This window comes from Hesperophylax consimilis, chromosome 18 (genome assembly GCF_061612785.1).
Source record: "Hesperophylax consimilis isolate HC1 chromosome 18, BYU_Hcon_1.0, whole genome shotgun sequence".
NCBI lineage: Eukaryota > Metazoa > Arthropoda > Insecta > Trichoptera > Limnephilidae > Hesperophylax > Hesperophylax consimilis.
Window position 1 is genome coordinate 29,607,823 of NC_142853.1, and position 23,131 is coordinate 29,630,953.

The window sequence follows — 23,131 nt, forward strand, 5'->3', positions numbered from 1 at the left end:
GCAGCAAGGCTTTTAGCTTCTTTAACATCTGTCAGTAATTCATTGAAAATCTTAAATCCTTTATAGAGATAATTTCGGGTTCCCGACAAATTTGTTTTTGGAATTCTAAAATCTCCAGTTTCTTGTGGGGGTGGCCATATATTTCGAAATAAAAATTTACATTGTCTGTTGATGGCTTACATTTTTGCACAAGAGGAAAATAATGATTTCAGGGACAAAAATAATATGCGAAATCCTAGCCACTAGCTCGTTACGAGCCTTGCATATGAATTTGTAGATTACAGATTCAAATCCCGGCAGGCTCAATTTATTTTTATTTATTCACCTAAAATAATATGTAGTATATTCGCGGCACGTCCCAGAGTGGTAGAGACTTTCAGTATCGCCTTGGTGAAAGACTACCGTTCAGAACTAAAATGTTGCTTGGAATGGCCTTATCCGTGTTTAGTAACCAAATCAGCCAGGTACTTTCCCATCTTTCCTTCACCATCTTCATCCCACCCCCACTTCTTTCAGCCTTACAACATACCTCAATTGGGAATGCCATAGTCCCAATGGCTCCAGATGTTTGGGAACAGTTGTGGACTCACAGTGCGGTACTCATATAATAGAAAAAACATATTCAATTTTCTCGTCTAGTGAACTCGAACTTTAAATTTACAGCTTTAGTATGAGGTAGATGAGTTCCCAATTATAGTGCATTTTTAACACCTCTCATATTGTGAATTTTGTTCGACGGATTGATAAGCGAAGGCACAGATACTCGGTACCTTGGAGAAAAGTTTTCTTTACCAAAGTAATCTAAGTGTATCCTCCAATCAATGCTTTCGCAGTCATTTTCTTCGTGTCAGTGTCGCTTTAACGGCTGACCATTAAAGCGGGCGCTGTTAAAGTATTTTTAAAATCCTAGATGTCGGTGTTTTTTCATCCCTTGCAATAAAATAAAATGTTGAATTGTACGAGTCGTTTATGGGGAAACTTTTCATCGAATAAGCGCCAAAAGTACGCCTTCGTGACGAAGGGAGCAGATGTTTTTTTCACTAAAAATGTTAATTTATTAAAAGGCCTTTCACAAATGAAACAAGCCTGCCCGCTCTCCGGATCAAAAAGCTGTAAAGGATACCTACAGTAAAATGTGATTCTTTGACATAACCAAAATACGGTTTTAAACTCTGTTTACTGCTATAATATGATGAAAATAGCGAGTTCTCTAAGTTCACTTTCAGTAACATTAGACACGTTAACACACAAATTGAATTTGTTGAGACGTGATACAGCTCTTTCTTAGAAACCTTGTATGTGGACAATCTTCGTTATTGCAGTCTTAGATTTTAATAATGACGTTATATTTTTATAGTTCAATTTAGTCATATTTCAGTCCAAGTATTCTTTAATCTAATAGCTAATAGTTTAACTATAAATAACATTATTTTACACTCACTAACCTGTACAATTTTCTAGAGGTGCTCTTCTAATTATAAATTACTCCCATAGTGGTACAGGGTTTTCCAATAAAAGGTGTTATTTTGATATTCAATCGTAAAAGATCAATGATCTCGTTACTTCTGTGGCACATAGCGCCGTCTTGTTGAAAGTAAACGTTGTTGAGATCAATACTATCCAATTCCGGCCATAAAAAATAATTAATCATCTCTCGATAGCGCAATCCATTCACTGTAACTGTTGCTCCAGCCTCATTTTCGAAAAATTAAGGTCCAATGACTCCGCCAGACCATAAACCGCACCAAATAGTCACACGTTGAGGATAGAGAGGCTTTTCAACAATAACTCTTGGATTTTCCGAACACCAGATGCGACAATTTTGCTTGTTGACGAAGCCACCGAGGTGGAAATGGGCCTCATCACTCAAGATGATTTGCATTTGATTCATTCAAGTGAATTTTAATAATTTCAATGCGTTGTTGAAGCATGTAACGTTCCATTTTTATTAATGGCGTAGTTTGTACTTGTCAAATGTCGAAAAAAGACAGCTTCAAAAGTAACATATACCGAAATAGCGGGCTATTCAAAATAACACCTCTTATTGGAAAACCCTGTATAAGCAATACTTCCTACAAAATACTTGGTTATTATTATTGTAAGCTTAGCTACGCTATTATTTTCTTGGGCATACAAACGTACAACATTATATACTTCGTGAGACTGCAACCGGTTGTATTTCCTGTTTTTTCTATGTTCAAAATAATATTCATACCTCCTCACAAAGAAGACACCTAAAAAAAAAATTTTAAACTTTCCCCTGACGATAACTACCTAAACTGTCATTTAAATTTGCTTCTCTTAAATACGTTATTTATGTATTCAGTAACGCCCTAGAGGGCTTTTACATGAAATTAATTTAAGTAATACACATCTACAGTTGTTTTACATTGTTGTGTAACTGCATTAATAATAATAATTTATTTACCGCTTTACTACTCTTTAAGATTCTAAAAATCTGTTAAAAAGTAACCAAATATTTAGATATCCCAGTTTTATACAAATCTATTACTATGGGGGCTTCAGCACAGGTAAAGCACCAATAGGGCCAAAATTAACAAATAATATTTTTAAAATAAAATACTTTTAACTAATCAATTTTTTTAACAGTTCAAATTGTTTCTAATTAAAACTGACGACTGTGTCCGTGCATTTGATTAAAATGTAGAAATTTGGTATTTTTGCTTTCTTGTTAATACGTGCGCAAAAAGAAAATATTGTTTTCATTTAATTTATTTGCGTTATAAACAGTATTTATACATTCATATTTTACAGTGTTAGGAATTGTTTATATCATTAAACAATAAAACAACGGCATAAAAAAAATTAGGACAAAAAAATCCATGTATAATAAAAGTAGTTCTGATAAAAGTACCACAAGTATTTTTTTTTCAATATTTTCTAGATTTACATTTAGAGAAATATCTCAAAACTGATTTGTACAGTAATATGCGATTTGTAGAATCAGTACGTATATTATGTAATAGGTACAATTTTTGTTGAATGTTACCTGCAATTGCAACAGTATCAACTGTTCTTTTACCATTTCTCCCCGTTGAAAACACTCGCTGTATATTTGGCGGAGTAATTACTTTTGAGGCTTTATGGTCTGGCGGCCATCTTGTTAAATGGCGGCGGGATTAGTTAGACAGCTGGATTATGGCGTTTATAATTGTTTACGCTTACCGCGACCCTTGAATGGTGGAAATTCTCGTTTTCTACGAGCACAATAAATGACATTGATTGAAACAAAACAAAACAAAAAATGTTGCGACCAAATGATACTCGCAAAACTTTCGGTAGAGCTTTATTTTAATTTTAATCATGTTCCTTAAGACAACCTAACTTTTTGTAGAAATTATTTAATATTGCAATGACATTACAATACATTTAGACGTTTTATTGTCTCGCAAAATTAAAACCAAATGTGGAAATTAACAAACACACTTGCGATTCTAGTGAATTCTCAATACGTTGTTGCTGCGCCCATCTAATCGAACCCACAACACCACAACTCACATTCTAATGCATTCACCACTACGCTAAAAAGGATATATCTTGAATTTTAGGAATCCTTCACCACAAATTTTTAAAAGTTTTAGTGTACTGAAGATATTTCAAAATTATGGAAATAATGGCAATGATATTACAAACTATTTTAATTCTCAACAGTGGTAATTGCCGCACTTAAGATTTACAATCACGCGTCACATGGTAGCGTGTACTATCTCTAAATACAATTGTGTAAATGAATGCCCTCGTGTGTGATGAGAAAATGTTTCCATTGCGCGACAAACACATGTAAAAGCCAAGGAATAATATTTCATTCGTAAATACACGCAAGTTACTTATTATTGTAAATAATTACATAATGCGAGATAACGGACGTAGTAACGCAAAGAGTAACCGTTCAATATCGGTTCTTAAGAGGGATTTCTAGGGGGCTCGGATTAGAAAGAGGAAATTACTCATATGGTCAAATTGAGCTAACTCTACACCTTTCTCCTTCAGAAGACCAGTCTAAAAAAGATCTCATTTGTTTCTTCAAAATTATTTATTGTATTATTGATTCGCTTACTACAACTCATCCCTTTTTAATATCCCATCCCGTGAACTGCTCTTCATCAATCACCGTTCAACTAATTATGGTTATAATTCACTATTGTTCGGAATGCTTAGGAGCGGTTGTTTCGGAGGATGTGAACAATTCATCAACTTTCATCGTTCATTTTCGGGTTCTGGGAAAGTCCTATTCAAGTTCTCTTATTATATCATTATATGTTAGTTGCTTGACAGAACTGAAATAATAGCAGAACTTGAAAAAATCTTTCACAGAACTAGATAATTAACTTTGAATTTTGAAGAATTGTTCAAATTCTCCAAAACAACCCGTCTTTAGACTTGTCAACTCATGTCAAAATCTTGATTTTTTAGACAATAGTCTAAATAATTTTAAATAAATATTATGTATATATATATATATAAATATTTTGACTTTTAGCGAAGTTTTGTGCCTTCAAATTTTTTCTTTGATTATGCCCGCCTTTGCTTTAAGATACCATTCTTTACTCTTCACTTTAAATTTTTTTTACAAAAGTTCGTGCTATTGTTTTGTAAATTGAACGTAAGTCCATTTGTAAATAAATAAATAAGGAAGTACAACCTACTCGCAGAAGGTTGTATCATACAGCTTTCCGTATTCGTCTCACTGTAAACGAGCACACGTCATCCCAATCACACACGTGATGTAGAATGTACTATTTGCCGCAACTTTTAATCATCACAATGATAATTCCTCACATCTTTAAAAAGTTATATAAAGTCATGGAAAGTGATGAAACAAAAACTTTATTAACTGGGTTAAGTAGGTTAGATTAGGTTAAAAAAAAATTTTTCATCGTTTCTAATGACTTTATATCACTTTTTAAAAGTGTGTTGAATTGTCACGGTGTTAAGTTATCATGGAACCATTTCATTCGTACACTCATATTCTTTGAATGTCAATCTTTGTCATACAACAACAACGTATCAAAAATTCACTGGAAACATAAGGATGTGTTTGTTACTTGCCAATTTTTTATATATTTTTAGTAAGATAATAACAAGTCGTAATGTCACACCCATAAATTCAAGCTGTGCAAATCTCTCGACGCCAGAACTTAACGTTCGCGAGTTTTTGCTGCTTCGGACAACAGTTCTGCTTTATATTAAAAAAATGCCATTGTCTTTACTTTACGCGTAGGTAACAGACGCTCTTTAGAACATTTCTAAACTTTTGACAAAGAATCTTAGCTTTTCTCAGACTGAAATTTCTCCTCTATTCCATGCTGTGTGTGTGACAAGTGCTTTGCTTTCGCCCTCCATCATCTTCATCTGCACCTCACCCTTTCCCCTATCACCTCCCATCGTCCCCGTCCTTCTCCATGTCCCCCCATCTCTTACCTTCTCCTCCTGTCTCTGTGCCATCCCGGGCCTGTTGAGATGCACTCGAGAGCTCCTCGCTACTCGGAGTGAGAAATCCTCAAGTCGAGTTGTTGGCTGCCAGCCCAGTCATAAATTTGCACGGGTTTTCTTATTCTTATTGTCCGCCGCGGCGTGCTATATTTAATTTTCACTCTCGTTGACTTAATAAGGGTTAATTAACTGCTCATCATATTCCGTAATTAACCTCATTAATTTTCTCTACATTAAAATTATATTCATTTAAAACGGTTTCGACCTACTTATTTAGAAGTTGTATTCGTGTCTTAATACAATATGTGCGTCCTAAAGTATTAGCAATTTGATTTCCTTTGAATCCTCTCCCAAAATAGTCTGGGCCTCATTACTTAAGAATTCACCTCAAGAGTCCTTATTTTGCATTTCTTCAATGGCCACGGTATTTTGCTCCTTTTTTCAATACCAGTCTTAATTGCATATCTTTGATATAATTATCTATTTAAAAGTATTAAAAGGTGTTATTTATTATTTCATTTAATTTTTTTAATGTATTTTTATTTCTAGTATTTTCTTTTCTCGTGTGTTCAAACTTACTAAGGACGGGTTGTTTCGGAGAATTTGAACAATTCATCAAATTTCAACGTTCATTTTCGGGTTCTATGAAAGACTTATTCAAGTTCTGTTTTTATATCATTGTAGGCTAGTTGCTTGACAAAACTGAAATAAAAACAGAACTTGAAAAAATCTTTCACAGAACTTGAACGTTGAAATTTGATGAATTGTTCAGATTCTCCGAAACAGCCCGTCCTAAGTATATCTCTTGTAAAATATATACTGTATTATGTAAAAGCCCTCTGGGCATTAAATAAATGAACATTAATGATTAGGTTTTTCTGGAAAATTTAAATTTATTCAAGTCACAACTTCACCGTTTTAATAATTTATATTTCAGTTTGGACATGAAAATTACTGTTAGACAAATCCATAAAAAAATAAAACTGTCAGTTTGAATTAATTTAGTTTTCGAACATTAGAATTATTCGAATTCCAAACAATGTAATCTGAAACTCTGGTATAAAGCTCCGTAAAAGTTGAATCCAGTTTGGAAATTTTGAATTTAACTGTGATTCGATAGAATTCTGTTAGGAGTTCACTAAAAGCCATGTTCGTTTTTGGTTTTCGTAACGATATTTCACTATAAATTTGACTGCATCTGTTTGTAGGCAACTTAGTTGTTAACCGCTTTTATTTGTAAATCACATTCATGCGTTTATGGGTCTTCTTTTAAATTGTTTGATTTAATGTCTCAAGGATGAATTATTTAGAATTTAGAATTCAATCAAGAATTTAATAAGCGGTTTTAAAAAAACGCCCTCAGAGCAGTAATCATAATATAAGTATTAATTTTGATTAATTTATGTAAAACCATTAAAATTTTGAATATAATATCTATCCTTTTTGGCAAATCAAAAGGGTACCTACTTGTTATAGTGGGGAAAACGTATCTACCCTATCTCAGGAACGCAGAACATGTATTAGGAATCTGTTTTCTACTTATTGATATCGCGAGTAATAACCATATTTAGCGACCAATTCATGTCATACATTTTAAAACACGATTTATTGTAACAAAAGGAGTAGGATACGTCCTCCATCGATAAAAATAACTATTCACTATTTTACATGTTGGTCTAAAAAAATAAAACTTAGTTGGTTTCAACTCGAATATCACCAGGTATAGGTAGGTAAATTGCCATGTTCATATTCTCTATGATATAATCCCCAAACAAACAAAACATGATTTAGGTAATATACCCGTAGTCCGAAGCACTTATTGCCTGAAAGCCACCGTCGAGGTATATATCCGAAAATTTAATGTATTCATATATGCGGGTGTCTTCCGCAATAAAGCAGAGAGTTTCTCTGGAAATTCCTTCTTCAGCGAATCGCATGCTTCTGATACAATATTGGATTAGAGGAATACAATAACACGGCGTGCACCGCCCGACTCGGGAATGCATTTTGCATAAACAAATTTCAATATTGCTCGTGATATCTTGTTATAATATAAACCCTAGACCTTACGCTAGACCTCATATTTACCTAAAGATGAGGCAGAAGAAGATACGTACTAAATCAGGCACATATTGTATTAGGAAAGGAACCATACAAGCACTGTTTTCGCTTTGTATGAAGAAAACCTTTGTAAAAATTAGGTTTTTTTACTTTTTTCCATTTGAAGATTTTTCTTCTGAATTGAATAAAAGTTAAATTGGTGTTTTTAATGTACGCTTGTTGAACGTTTTTTGTCTGGAATTTCTAGTTCAACGCATATTTTTAGTTTTTTAACGTCATTACCATTTTAACTGCCAAAATGGTGTGGTTTCTCTATATAGTATAAAATAAAGTCGCTATCCGTGTCTGTCTGTTCATGCGCTTAGTTATACTAAACCACGCAACGGATTTTGATATCGTTTTCACCATCATTTAGATAATTTCTTCTGGAAAGTTTACATATATGAGACATGCGTACTGTATTCATAGAAAGTAGAGAAAAGCCGATGTTTTATAATCAAGATGTAAAAATATATTTTCGGGCATTACATTGCTAACGGTGGCTAAACTTTACAAAATAATGTACTACGGAATTGTATATCTTAAAAAGGCTTACAGAAAAGTCCACGGTGGTATATATCTCCTAAGGATAACCCCAGGCAATACCGGGTAAACGTCAGATAGTTTTAGCAATAAATTATAGTCTTATTTTATCAATTTAATTTCTTCTTACAGTGATAATTTGTCACAAAAGGGACGCTTTAAGAAAAAATGATGTTATTAATAACAATATCTTTATTTAGGAAATTTTACAAATCACAACTATAAATACGTATTATGGTGTACATTGATTTGTAACTTTTATTTTTAAGATTATAAAATTAACAGAAAAATACAAACATAATATGATGAAAGTAAAAAGAAAATAAAAGTGCAGTTAGTTGAGGTTTCTTAAATACCGCCTCACTAGGCTAGCCTGTGTTGAGGCAGAATTTTTCGTGTATTAAGATGTATTGTATGTATTAAGATGTATTCGCTCAATAATGTGGTGACTTCAATAACTGCGAATTTGGGTGAATGCATCGGTGAAGGCCCTATTCTTATTTTTGATCCAAATTTTTACATTATCTTTGAATTTTTTTTGTAAATCACATTGTTTTATGCTGTCTGGAAGAATGTTGTAGAGTTTTGTCGCAAAGTATTTAAAGTTTCGTTGACCAAACGTAGTATGTGTTATCGGTATTTGTAGTAAGTTTTTGTTGTTGCTTCGAGTACATCGTGTATTTGAACTTTTTTCGTAGTAATTATGTATATGTGAGTATAGATGAGTTAGGATAGTTAGGATATAGCTGCCGAACATCAAACACATTCATAATATTAAAAATTAGATTCGAGTCTAATTATAGGTAGCCTTAGAATTATTTTTAAAATTGTTTTCTGGGCCTTTATGATTAGGTCTAGTTATTATTATTATTAAATATCACTTTTCGAAAGCTTTGATTCTAACTTACCAAGTTTCAGTGGTTTCCAACAGATTTCATAGCCTTAACGTCCATTAAATAGCATTTACACGTAATATTTCCGCGTATACCGAATGTTCTCTTTCGCTGAAAGCTCCCAGTAACATAATATGTAGGACTCCATTGTCTGCCTGCTACAGCTGAGCTTTTTGAAGCTCCCCTGAGCTTTCTTCGTTATTCGCAATCTTCTCCAGCCCTCGAATAGATGCGGTAGGAAGTAGCGGTGTTGTGGAGGAGATATAAATTATACTATGTAGAGCGTGGAATATGTTACTAGTCGCAGGAACCTACGACACTCTAAACTTTTCTGTCGGATATTGTCGACAGGGAATATTCTGAAGGGAATGAATAACTCGTTGTGAGAAAAACACATGTTTATTTTATTATATTCTCTGCGGCATAACACACCTCGACAAAAGGAATTACACATCAAAAGCCTAAGGTATGAACAAAAAAAAATATATATAAGTTTGAATCACCTCTACTACAAAAATCACGACTAGGTCGAAGGATTTAAACTGCCTAAAGCCGTTATCATAGTCCACAGGCAAAATTATGTCAGCTAGCCCTAAAAAAATGGTTTATGACTCAGGCGCATTACGTTTCTATTCATACCCTTGACAGAAAAAGCCGAAGTAGCTGTGAATTTTTCAGATAGAAAAATGGAAAATATGCCCCTCGTTTTTAAAGATTTTTGTTATTGTAAAATAATATTTTACTTATTTTGACAAAGAGCTCATGTTACTAATATGATCATAACTCTTTTAATCATGTGCCCGAATACGATTTACCTATAATCATAGAATAAAAAAATAACACTATAAGTTCCTTCCATACATATTTGAATGTTAACAAGTGTTCTATTTGGCCCATTAGCCCAGCGCTCTGTCTCACTTATTTTCGCCTGACATCGTTGACCTCCATTCCATTTGAATTTCTTAAACACAGTTTTGTATTGGAAATTTACGGCTCGATTGCTCACAAGGTACTTCTTGTGTTACTCTTTATTGTCCATATTATATTTGTGGGTTTGATATGTAAAAGCAGTTAATCTTGACAACTTATAAGAAAAATCGATTCATAATCCTCGATTTACCAATCATTCATTACTAATGATGGCTGCGGTTTATTGGTAACATATGAATTTATATTTTATTTCGTGCTTCAAATTTTTTTTTGGCATATATTTATATTCAAAATTGGAAATGGTAGTATAGACAGCCCTGATTTAATTAACCTCGTTGAATTTCATATACCCTGCGAGAGCTACTCGTTCAAAATCATGTTTAAATGTAACAATACCAGGACTGAGCATTTCAAACACTCACGTGTACTTAGATTACATGAAGTTAGTAATAGATGCGCAGACATGGCGGATTCATTTAACTGCACAAGAAGGCTATAATGTCATATCTTTTCAATCAATGTGAATTTAACCTGTGTCTACTTATATTTGTTTATTATATTTTGTATGTACTTGTATCTCCTATTTTTATATCCTTCTAGAAGGAATTAAGGTAATTAAATACTTTCTGCCGTCATTTTACAATCAAAACTCCATAGTAATTGAGTTTTTCTTGTATACTGTGATTGTTATTTATAGTAGGTATATTTTTACAGTGGATATGAAATAAATAAACTTATCGGCGTATATTTACAAATACCTTTTTTTAATTTTTTTTTTTAGATCCATTTAATTAAAAGCTACTCATAACCGGGGGTTTAATCCTTTACCGCACAATAATTAATCATTTCCATCCTTTAAAAAATGTATTTTAATATTTACACCACAATTGAAAACACGGCTTTTAAAAATCACCATAAATTATCGTTAAAAATTAACAACTGCGTTATTTTTGCCGTGGATAATAATTTTACAAATAATTTCATTAAAGTACCTGAAGTTCAAAATGTTTTCAGAAATTTCAGAACTGTTACTGTGTAAATTTACCTTTAGTATGAAGCGTGGAAATATATATTACACACCGTTAGGGATACATTAATATTCACGAATTTACTAAAGGCACACGGCTTAATTAACGTAGTTTTTTGTTTGTATACTTTTACGAGGTAATTTAATAAATTATTATTATTATTACACCATGAACAGCATGATGCGCGAATAGGACTAAATTAAAGCTTTTAAAGTCGGCGTTATTAAATTATAACATCGTTGTGGTAGTGAATGTGATTTACAAAATAATTATGTTAATCTGCAGTTGGGAATAAATTTCAATGGGATATACAAAAAGCTGTTAGGACAATTACAAAATGTGAGTACTAATTTATTTATTTTTTTAAATTTTATTAATATCAAATTTAATAATATAATTATTAAGTTCTGTGAGTATTTTTTGGTTTTTGTTATTGATACAGCTGTTTCGGCCCTCAGGGCCATTTTAAAACTGTCTTTTCAAACTGTATTTTCAATCTGCCTTGAAAGCCGAAACAGTTCCAACAATAACAAAAACCAAAAAATACTTGCAGAACTTAATAATTATATTATTAAATTTGATTTTCATTATATTTAAAATAAATTAAATGGGGTGTTACGAATTAAATACAAAAACAATAAATAAATAAAAAAAAATTAATACTTATACTTTGTTGAGGAACTGTAATGTATGCTGGTGCCAATGTGGTGTAGAGGCTGAGTATTATTGCAGCGGGTGAAGGTTATACACAATAATGATACGTGATCTTGTACTGATATGTATTGGGGAGCTGCTTGTAACAAAAGAGGCAAACAACTAACGTGCATCGCCTTTTATAAGATCTTGCAAGCATTCCATCTCGCTTGCACTCATCCACATTCGTACAGACATCACAGGAACGAATCCAATAACTTTGCTAATGGTCCGTGATGGAGTTTATTTTATTTGATTATTATTAACCTCTCGGGCCTCGACAAAATAATGGCATGTTATCAAATATTCACGCTTGAAATTAAATTTCGAATAATTAGTAAATCATAAATAATCAAGCAAACCCCCGTTATTAGATCTAATGTCACCTCATGAGTAATATAATTGTTATGTAAGTCATGTTTGTAACGATGGCCATTACGTGCAATTTGAAAATTCAATTTATAAGAATATACTTGGTTAATTATAAGATATAAAGCAACAAAATGAAATGTGAATATCGTTTTTTTAATCCATTCTTGATGAAATAAGTCATGTAAATTTCCAACGAAACATCTATTTACAAAGTTAGTAATCATGATAAATAAAACACGTAATTGTTTTTACTTAAAACTGCACTTAACACATGTGTGCGCTAGACCATCGGTAATGGAATTGGATTAGGAAAAGTGAAAGTAGACAGAAGTGAGTTGAGAGTCCGAATAAAGGGACTCTACGATGATTTGTACTCGGACCTAGGATTGCCGAAAAACGAAATGTCAGGACAAAATAATCAGATGTACAAGTGAATTGGCAAAGGAAACGGAGTCGTCCCAGAAGGACTTACTATAAGCAATGAATCAAATATTTAAGGCCGGGCATTTATTGGAATGATATAAAGGATTAATTAGTTAGATTAGGCGCTAGTCATGATATGCACATAATATATTTTATAAACTTTAAAAAGTACCGACCCATAAATGTGAATATTTGAACTTTGGCTAACGACTAAATGGCATCCCTTATACAAAGGTCATATTATTCTTTAGTAATACAAAACACGTGCTTGTTGTTCTGGCGACGTTTCAAATCGTGCGACTGTTTTTGACCTTCGCTTGCTTTCCTTTAGAAAATACTGTGTTCTAACCTTTGTGTGACTTATAAGTAATAACGCATTTCGAAAGACTGTATGGGTTTCTGCCAACCTTACAAACATATCACCAACCAAACCATGTATTTCAGAAATATATAAATAGATTTTTAGAGAGCCCGGTCAGTGGAGAAATGTCACAGGTTGCGGGTGCGTTGCCAATGCGCGGAGCTGGTAGTGTTTCCAACGGTAACTGGATTAAACAAAACATATCATGTTAAAATAATAGAGATCAGGTTGATTTAGTTTGGGTTAGGTTAGGTTTTTGTTTGCTATTTATCTGATTGAACCGTTGCAAACATACAGTAAATAATGTGGATAGTGAATTATATAGGTTTTATATTTTAGTTTTATTGCTCCAAAAATGTATAATTCTCTATGTACAACATTTAGAAGGGCCACGTATGTAAACTTTCAATCTTTTAAAAACTACATCAAATCTTGGCTAAAAACAATGAACTAGATATTTTTCTTATAAGTTTTAGCAAAGCTATCTGTAACATTTACATCCACAGACAGATTATTATTTCACGTACATACAAAACAGCGGATATATTTTATTGTTTGTAATACTTTGTCTGCTAATTCACTTTTTAAGATGTTTTCTTTAAAAACTAGTAGTATTACTATTTTTAATATATATAAATGATATTGCTAAATGGGGACTTAAGGGTACAATACAACTCTATGCAGATGACACAGTGATTCTTTATCACAATAATGATCTAAACGAACTAGAAAAGGAAATGGAAAGGGATGTAGCTTGCCTGGCAAACTGTCTGCGATTAAACAAACTTAGCCTAAACATAAAAAAAACACATTACATACTGTTTGCAAATAAAAAAAATGTAAGTCTTAATATAAGTCTTGATAATAACCGCCTTGGAAGGGCTGATGTTACAAAATATCTTGGCCTTTTCATTGATTCACAACTCACATGGAATCACCAATTTAAACATGTTCTATCCAAAATTACTCCTATAACTGGTGTTTTATATAGACTTCGCGGGTTACTTCCTCCCTCTCTATTAAAATCGATTTACCATGCTATGATTCACTCACATCTAATATATCTCGCCGGAATCTGGGGATTTGCTACAAAAAAAATGATTTCAGAAGTCCAAGTCGTCCAAAATAGAGCCCTGCGAAATATTTTCAGTTTACCTTGGGACACACATGTCAAAGACATCTACAGAAACACCCAAATACTTCCTTTTAATACCATTCCCACTTTTGAAATAACGAAAACTATATTACAAGTAATTCAACACTCGGCACATTCCAACACTACACTCTATTACAATTACGACGTACACCAACACAACACAAGAAACCACAACAAACTACATATACCAAAAATCAAATCAACAAAATATGGACTAAGATCCCTAGAATACATAGCTCACACAAAATATAATCAACTACCCAACGAGATCAAATGTGCAAGTCAATGTAAAAAGACCCAAACTAACATGCTCAAACTTCATCTTATTAATGACTATCTGAAATAATAATGTTGTGTATGTCCCATCATATGTCCATTTAATACATACAGCTATATGTTTCATGTAATGCGTATCATTCCCGCAATGAGTTTATTAACTCCTGGGAGTACAATGCTTTATATAATATACTATATTCTGTATTGTATACTTTTAATAAATAAAAAAAAAAGTATTTATCTTATTTTTTGTGTTATTTTAAAACTCTTACATATTTCATGCTTTAGTTTCTTGTATTGCATCTGTACAGTAACTCTTTTAAAATAACTTAAATTTATATTTGATATTGTATCTCCACTTAAACCATGGAAATAAGATAAAACTACGTATAATTCCCACACTCAGGCTTCGCCTTCATGGGATTTTTTTTTTACGTACATTTATTACAATATTTTTATACAGTTTTCAACTATCCACGTATGTATGAAAAAATTCAATAATAAATAAAAAAAATAAAAATTAACTCGTTTAAGCAATTTTATTGGGGATAACCTATTTGGGCTTATAAACCTCACTGTAAAATTTAATCACTAACAAAGATTATATCAACAACTCTCAATGAAAATATGAAACACGAAAATAAATAGGAACTGGTTGGAAAAAAAATATCTGCTGCAATAATATTATATTAACTACTTTTTATTGTTAAGAAAAATCACACTTGTGCAGTAATTCATTTTCTGAGGTTATTTGTTTCATATTTTCACTGTGAATTGTTTATATAATCTTCGCCGATGTTTAAAAATTTCCAACACGCTTTATCTGATTTTTTTGGCGATTTCGGTAGTAAATAAATTTTTTAAAAATTATACAAGTTTTCTATTTCCTTTGTTCTTGTATTAAATATACCTTAATGTTTTAGGTCTACCCCACCAGGGACATCACCAATATCGTGGAAGCCTCTCACTACCTGAAGGTCGGGGGGTGGTGCCGCCTGGGCGCCAGCAACCCCGCCAAGTGCAAGGCGGCCAGATGGGTCAAGCCCTTCCGGTGTCTGGGTGAGTACTCCCCCATACCTCCTACGCATCTAATATTTATATTCTTCTAATTTAAACCTTGAAACGCCTTTCGTTTCGTCCCGTTTATAATGTTATTGACCGAATAAGGAGGTTTGAAAACAATACTGGGAAGAGGGCGTAAAGCCCGGATCAAAGACCCCTGGAATCGAAGCAGGATTAAAAGGAAAGGGTACCTGATCTGTGCTTTGATAAAGGAATGTACTCGTAGTTGTGGAATGGGAAACAAATAATTTCGTATTATTATTATGAAAAAATGTTATGTTTTGTTTACTAAAATGTTGACAAGAAGGATGGATTGTTTCACAGAATTTTAAAAATTCACAAAAGTATTAAAGCCTTAAGTTAAGTTAGTTTCTATTCATTCTGGTTTTTTTTTCGTTTTGTGTAAAAAGCAACTAATAATGATTTAATAGTAGAATTTAAATAAAAACTTCACAGAACTTGAAATTTAATGAATTGTTTAAATTCCGTGAAAAAAATGTCCTTAGACTCCGGTGGTGGGTCAGAACCAGTGTTTGCAAAAATAAGCATTATGCCAAAGAGATTTTGTTGAGGCTAATTTCTTAAAGTAATCTTTTATCAAATATTTATCCACAATTTGTGGTGAAAATGAATATAATCAGACAAGGTTAAAGTGAATTATTGGTATAATTGTGTTAAATATCAAAAAAGTTGAATATCGACAGCTGTCGGAACAGTGAAACTCGCTCTAACTCAATCGTATCAATCAATACTTAAAAAAAATTGTCAATTCCTTTCAGGAAACAAATGGGACACGTTATTCGAAGAATTGCTCAACATCATATTTAAAATAAAAAAATGGAAAAAATAAAAAAATATTTACTTCTACTCTTTTAAAATCAATAACTTTTAAAGCAGGTACTTTGTCGTTTGTTCTATAAAAAATTAAATTTCATCATTCATTTTCTTTATTGAATCCTCTCCACTCATTAATCGTGTAGAACAGCTCTCTCATTGGTTTAAAATCTATTGATAAAGAGAAAAAAAAATGAAATGGAGAGACTTTAATATCCAACCACAAACCAAAAAAGTGTACGGATTTCACTTAATTATTTGTTTAACTTATTTTCACTTTTAGCGTTGCTTATATTTTTATTTTATTTGCATTTCATGTTTCTTATATTTATAACTCAATGACCATCGACCAAAAAAATATTAATTAAAAACATAATTTATTAAAATTATTAACATTGATAAAAAGCTATTTTCCTTAGAAATTTTTCCTGAAACACAAAAAACCCAAGTACGTGGTTTATCAATTATCACCTTACTAATTTTATTATCTGCTAAATTCTCACATTTCCTGCAACACGGCAAAATTTTATACCCAATCGAAATTATAACCTCAATATTTTTCCCCGTTTTTGTACACGGTCTTCATCGAGTTAAAATGTTTAAGTAGATTGAAAAGCCCGACGAATGTCTTATCTCGCAATCTATAAAATTGGCTTCAGTTTAATTGATTTTCTGGAAGCGTGAAATTTCGTGAAAACTATTTGTAATGTATTCCTCAGTACCCGCAGAATATTCTGTTTGAACACATTATGTAACGCGTATCGCTGCTACACCCACGCCGTTAAATTAACCAGAATCCCTCTGTTCAATTTATTATCGGCATTTGTCTTAACTCTGAAATATTTCCCCAAATCTGAAAAATGTTTACGACCTCTTTTCGCGAGATTTACGAGTCGCCGCGGGGGGCTCCACCACGACCAACTTTTTGAAATGTAACAATGCATTTGTGAAAAGGATTAAACCATCTACAAGATGTAAGATGATCTCTTTGAATGATTGCTGTGCTCTTTTTGTGATGTGCCGTTTTTTTCACAGCCTACTTCTTCTTCTTTCGTATGGTGGGGGGTCAGAGGGGGACATCTAGATCTGCGAGCCATTTTAGGGCCTCAGGCGTCGCCATGTGGACCTCATCAATCCCGCCGGGGAATGAATGGAGCGGGCATTCGTTGACCACATGTTCGGTAGTCTGCACCGCACCACATTCACACATCGCCGACTCTTTAAGGCCCCATCTGTGCATCATGTGGGCACAGCGGCTATGGGAGCACCTTAACCTATTGATGGCGGACCAGGTTTTGCGAGGCAGTGAGAACCCAGGCTGTCTCTCGGTGGGGTCCTGTATGAGATGGGCATTTCCCACGTTGGCCGTTTGCCACTCAAGTTTCCACCTATCTTCTGGGGTGAGAGGTAGTCGGAGGAGCCTCTCTCCTTCCGCCCAGAAGGGCTTTCGGGACTTCAAGCGGCATGCCGGGTGGGAGACGACATCTTCGTGTAGAGGTATTGCGCTTTTAATAAAAAATCCACCTTTGATCGAGAGGTTCCCTCAATATTCAGGGACAATATTTTTAATTGTTCCCCGATATTTTTTGACTCCCCTTGGCCGGGAGACCTATCGGTCTTCGGCCCCTTAAATAGCGGCATAGTTTGTAGTTGGAGGCCCACTTAATTTGGTATCCGCTTCACTCACTGCACTACCTGCACGCGCGGTAACAATAACGAGCCGGTGGCATCGCGAACATCGCGGCGGACACAACCGTTGCGTGCGGTAGTTGGCACACTACACACTACAGCCTACTTGGACTACTATTTGATTTAAAGTTCTAGATTTGAATAAATCTAGAACATATTCGATTCTGAGTAAGAGGAGAGGAGGTGATAGTGAAAGAGTGTGAGAAGAGACGAGATCTGAGAGAAAGCGGAGCATAAAACATCCCTTTCCGGGTATAATTCTTTCCTTCTTTTCTTACCTCTTCCTACTAAGTCTGCTTTACTTTAGTTCAACGTCATTTCAATCTTTGTATATTTACTATGGGCTTAACGCTGGCTTATTTTTATTCCTTCTTAGTAGACTAATATATTATTCAAAATGCAAATTATATTTGGGTAAGTATCGAAAATATACAACTAAATCGTGAAAATTTTGGCTTCGAACCATAGAATAAAAAAAAACACAAGAAATGCGAAGTGAGCGGTGTTTTTTTATGTATGTTTTATTTGTAAAAAGATATTGAATATTGCCCTCCACGCTAGGATTTCGCGTGCATTGTGGAGGACTTTTCAAGGGTTAATTGATTCAGTTACTACTGTGAAAGTTAGTATTCCAAAATGTGGCAATTCGATCCTTACGATTTCCAATACAAAACTATTTTTCATCAACATTATAAAATTCAATGGCTAAAACGATGTCAGGCAAGTTTGAGAGAAACAGAGCGCGTGGTAAATACGCTAGAACCATAAAGTATTAAGTCAGTGGCGACATTAGCTTTCATTCAAAACTACATGGAAGGCATTTCTAGTGTGTTCGAGGCACTGAAAGATAATCAGTGCGTAGAACATATTATAAAAACCCTCACTTTCACCAGAAGTTCCTCAAATTTTTCATTATCTCTCTCTTAACGCCAACCTTTCAGAATACACATTCAATATAACAGTCAAATAGATATTTAAAGGCTTTAATATTTATGTTAGATATATAACCTTTCTACTTGTGAACAGTTGCGTTGATATAGAAATCCTACACAAAACAAGATACGCTAATTTCATAACGCTATTTCACCAATAACGATTTTGATGCTTCAGAAAATAGATCATTGCTTTATTATAATGGATTGAAATCAAATAATCCCTTCAATGATTTTTAGTTAAAAAAATATTATACTTTTTCGCTCGTCTGAATTCTTGACGTATTAGTTCCAATTTTGTAAATGACACTTGTATTTAAAACAAATCAGGGTGCATTGAACTAGATTTACATCATAGATCCATAACCGAAATAAGTATTTTTTATAATTTTATGTAATACACTAAACTTGATAATCCGTAATACCTTCCAATACGATTGCCTTTTATTTGCTCCTTCGGGAGCTTTCGCCGTGTACAATAATAATTTCGAAGAGAGGACAGTGGGGTGGATGCAAAGCAGAGACGGTTCTCCCCTATAAGTGTGACTGCAGTTTAACGTACCGATTCCCCTATCGGCGCCCGCCCAGAACACCTGGGGACTCGGGTTTGACTAAAAGGAATAATATGAAAATGGAATTCAGTTGCAGAAAGCTGTCTCATTTTATTGTCTGGATGCAATGTATCTTTTGGAGCAACCTGACAGACAAAACGGTATTTCCTTTTAGTGATTTATAATAAACTAGCGTCGATCCGTGAAGACATTCCAAGAAGACCAAAGGATTTTTCTAAGTGTTAGCATGATATTTCACGTTAATAGAAAACGTAGACCTTTGGAAAATCACGAAATTTCTCTATACTTGTCAGAAATAATAAAAAAATACACAATTCAAATATGTCGTTTTAAAATAATTTTCTGTTAAAATATATTTCTGTCTGCGCTAATAGAAAAAAAACAATAGCGCTTGTTGCTTTTAAGTCCAACAGATAGCGCTCTTAAAAAAAACATACAGATGACATCTTTATAATATATATAAAAACACACGCGTATTCGAAAACAGTAAGTACTTACGGAGATTTAAGATTTTGTACAAACGAACATTTTATTTATTTATATAGATAGATAGATAGGTAGGTACTTTTCGCTGGTCTGTATTCTTTAGAAAATCAGTTACAATTTTGAAAATGACACTTTAAATGACTTTCTGTTAAAATATTTTATTATTTGTAATTACTTTCTTCTTGTCACGATCAGTTCCAATTTAGAAAATGAATTAAATTCAAAACAAATCTGAGTTCATTGGACGAGAGTTACAATTAACCAGTTTCCGAACATTCCACTTTCAATCGGTTTCAGAAGTACCCTTCCTTAATCACGAGAATATTAAAACTAACTTATAAGGTATACAATACCGATATACTGATATCTATATAAATTTTTAGGAGTTTGAGTGGAAGGTGAGCAAAGGGGAAGGGGTGGTTAAGAGATTTCTGGGGAGAACAATGATAGTTTTGCAATTCTTATACATTATTCACCGCAGTGGTAGTAGAACTGCTTCCCGCGAACTGCGTTCCTGTTTTTAACCTTAATCCGGTTAAAGACAGGATCGCAGGCCCTTAACGAATCGATAGGTTTCCTAGTAAACTTTTAGTAAAATACGAGAACACGTGTTCCATATAAATCCTAATATTTCAGCATTTCGTCATTTTATATTATGAAGGCAAATGTAGGAGTATGAACACGTGATCCGATCCGAGCCTGCAATCCTGTTATTAACCGGATCACTAATAATTTGAAAACGTTTTTAATAAATTAGCAATATTCATTATTCTGCGCGTACGAATATACTTATACTTATTATTTCACAAAAACGGAGCTATTAAAAATATGGAAATATTATTATTTTTAACTTGTGATAAAAAACATGTCTAGTAAAAATAAAATAAAGATCAGGAAGGTTTTATTTCTATAAAAAGTCTTTTTTAAAAGTTCGTCGATCCGACCTCTTACTTTTTGCAAATAATATTTTTTCTCTGAAAATATTGAAATTGCAAAGCGCAAATTTCCTCAAAAATCTTGTTCAATCGAACAGTAATATCATTTCTAATGAAACCTTATTCCAGATCGCTCGGATCCGTTGTGTGGAACTCTGTCATAACGAACTTTATAGCTTCAATATGAAAACCTTTTTATAAAACGATATTCGATATATTATATTTGTGTGAACGATCGTCGGGAAAATTTTATGCTTCGTAATGGGGAGGGGATTAAGTTCGATGTAGGGATGTTTTATTGCGATATAGAATATTTTATTGGAATTTTTGATTTCTGCTTTTGCCCTTTGGCATGTAATGCCGTACCTTGGTGTACCGGGCGTACCGGAGTTCAGTATGTTCTTAATTTAAATGTGTGTATTTTTTTCTGGGAAAACTTCTTTGCGAATTCTTGCATGATTATACTTTCTAGTTTGATTTCATCCGCATTCCGTCCGCAAATACTTTAATACGTAGATTACCCTGAACAAATCTCAAGTTCCTCTGGTGTAAAGCCACAAAATATCAGATAAAAATCCTTGATTCTGCAGAAACGCATGTTTCGTTTGATAGATTTTCCTATCTTATCAAGCGCATTGCAATATTTACAGCACAGGCGTCAGTTATTTCAAAGGAAGATGATCCGAGGAACTAGAGTCGTTGATCGAAACCACGCCCAACAGTTGTACATGGTTAGTATTTTTCACATAAGAACGGGTCGTTTCTACGATTCGTTCTTAAGTTCAACGGCTGGACTCTGTAACAATTTGCGGGCTTTGTGTTTCCTACCTCCTACAACAGGGGTTTCTTCAAGACCCTTGTTCACTCCTTCCTCTCTTCAAACAGACCCTCCACACTGCATCCACAAAGTTAACAAGCCCCAAGTAAAGAAATATTATAAGTAATTTATGCACGCGGCGTTTTTTTACTTCAATGATCAAAAATTGCCTAAATGCATATTGAAAGATTCACAAACCTGAAAGTGGTGATGCGTTCCTGTAAATATTAAGAATCGCAAACATCCATATACTTGGCAGATCGATCAGGATCTCCAACTGGACCCGACGGAAACCAAATAATCACAATGAAAATAATAGGTTTTTGAAATTCATACAGCAACAGCGATTTTGAATTATGAATTTCTTTTTTTATTACAAATACTTATGAAAAAAATTGTACCCATTTCGTGTACCAGTGTAAAAGCACCATCGGCGTATACATTAATAAAAATAATTCATAAATAAATGCAATACTTGTTCTTTGTAGGTGCTGATATTATAAAATGATTGCGTAATCTTTTGATTTGTTTTTCTACCTTGGTCTAATCTTGAAAATATTTCAAACTAATGACCTCAGAGGGCAGACGGCGCTTGAGGAAGAGGTCAAATATACTTTTCCACCCTCCCCACACCCCATCTTATTGTTTAGCCGTCCGAGGGGCTTCCTTCATTATGATTATTATTGGCAAACTTTTCTCCATTCGAATGTGACCTTTCCCGCCAAATGTTACGCCGCCATATTGTTTGTTGTCGACGTTGCTTGGTATATGCCGAAACTGGGCCATAAAAACAAAATGGCTGCGACGCTTGTTAGATCGAATATGTGCTCCTTTATGGGCGTCACTTAGGGACTGGATATTGTTATATAATGTGCCGCCGCTGGTCTACTTAGGAGGGATATTTGCATTGATGGTACATGAGTGCGCTCTTTCTATTTTCTGCCACGTCACTGAATGCTGATGATGTTTCTGAGGGCAAAGACAAAGGTATCTAGAAGCAGATGAAAATACGAGTGCATATTTAAATCATTAAATCGGTTTTACCGAGCTGCCGAAAAAATCTGCTACTTTTAACAACGTAAAAAATAAAGAAAACAACAATAGTGACTAAAAAGGCCTTATACTTTTTTGATACAATAAACAACGTAAATTCTACAACATATTGAATTATAGCAGTAGGTACTGTGCAAGAATCATTCAATTTAAAACAGTTCGTATTTTTGACAAAGTTGTTTTATAGTATATATTTATTGTATTTAATACATATAATTCTTATTTTATTAATACAACTTTGTACGTAACAAAATATTTTATGTTTTACGTAGGGTTACTTTGTATCTTATGATTTATACTGCTCTTTATTAGTAGCATTTGCCTGTGGATGGAAGAGGAGTTCATTCATAATTTTGCGAAATTATACATTTTTATTCGAATTAAAGATTAAAAATATATGTAAATAGTTATAATTACTGATTTATAATGATTATAAAATTAAAATCCATCATGTTAAAGTATTTAGAAAAAAGAAAAAAATATTATGGAATTATTTGCATGATTTTCGTTTGGAAATAGGGG

The 23,131-nt window shown here is 33.3% G+C and overlaps 1 protein-coding gene across 3 annotated transcripts in view; it reads left to right on the forward strand.

The window, feature by feature from the left end:
• The window catches only part of Appl (amyloid-beta-like protein), a 562,030-nt gene that overhangs the window by 393,497 nt on the left and 145,402 nt on the right, over nucleotides 1–23,131 (forward strand). For all 3 annotated transcript variants that reach the window (XM_089642783.1, XM_089642784.1, XM_089642785.1), the window contains exon 3: nucleotides 15,153–15,288. In XM_089642783.1, coding sequence (XP_089498909.1) covers nucleotides 15,153–15,288 — 136 coding nt within the window. The remainder of the gene's footprint in view (nucleotides 1–15,152; nucleotides 15,289–23,131) is intronic.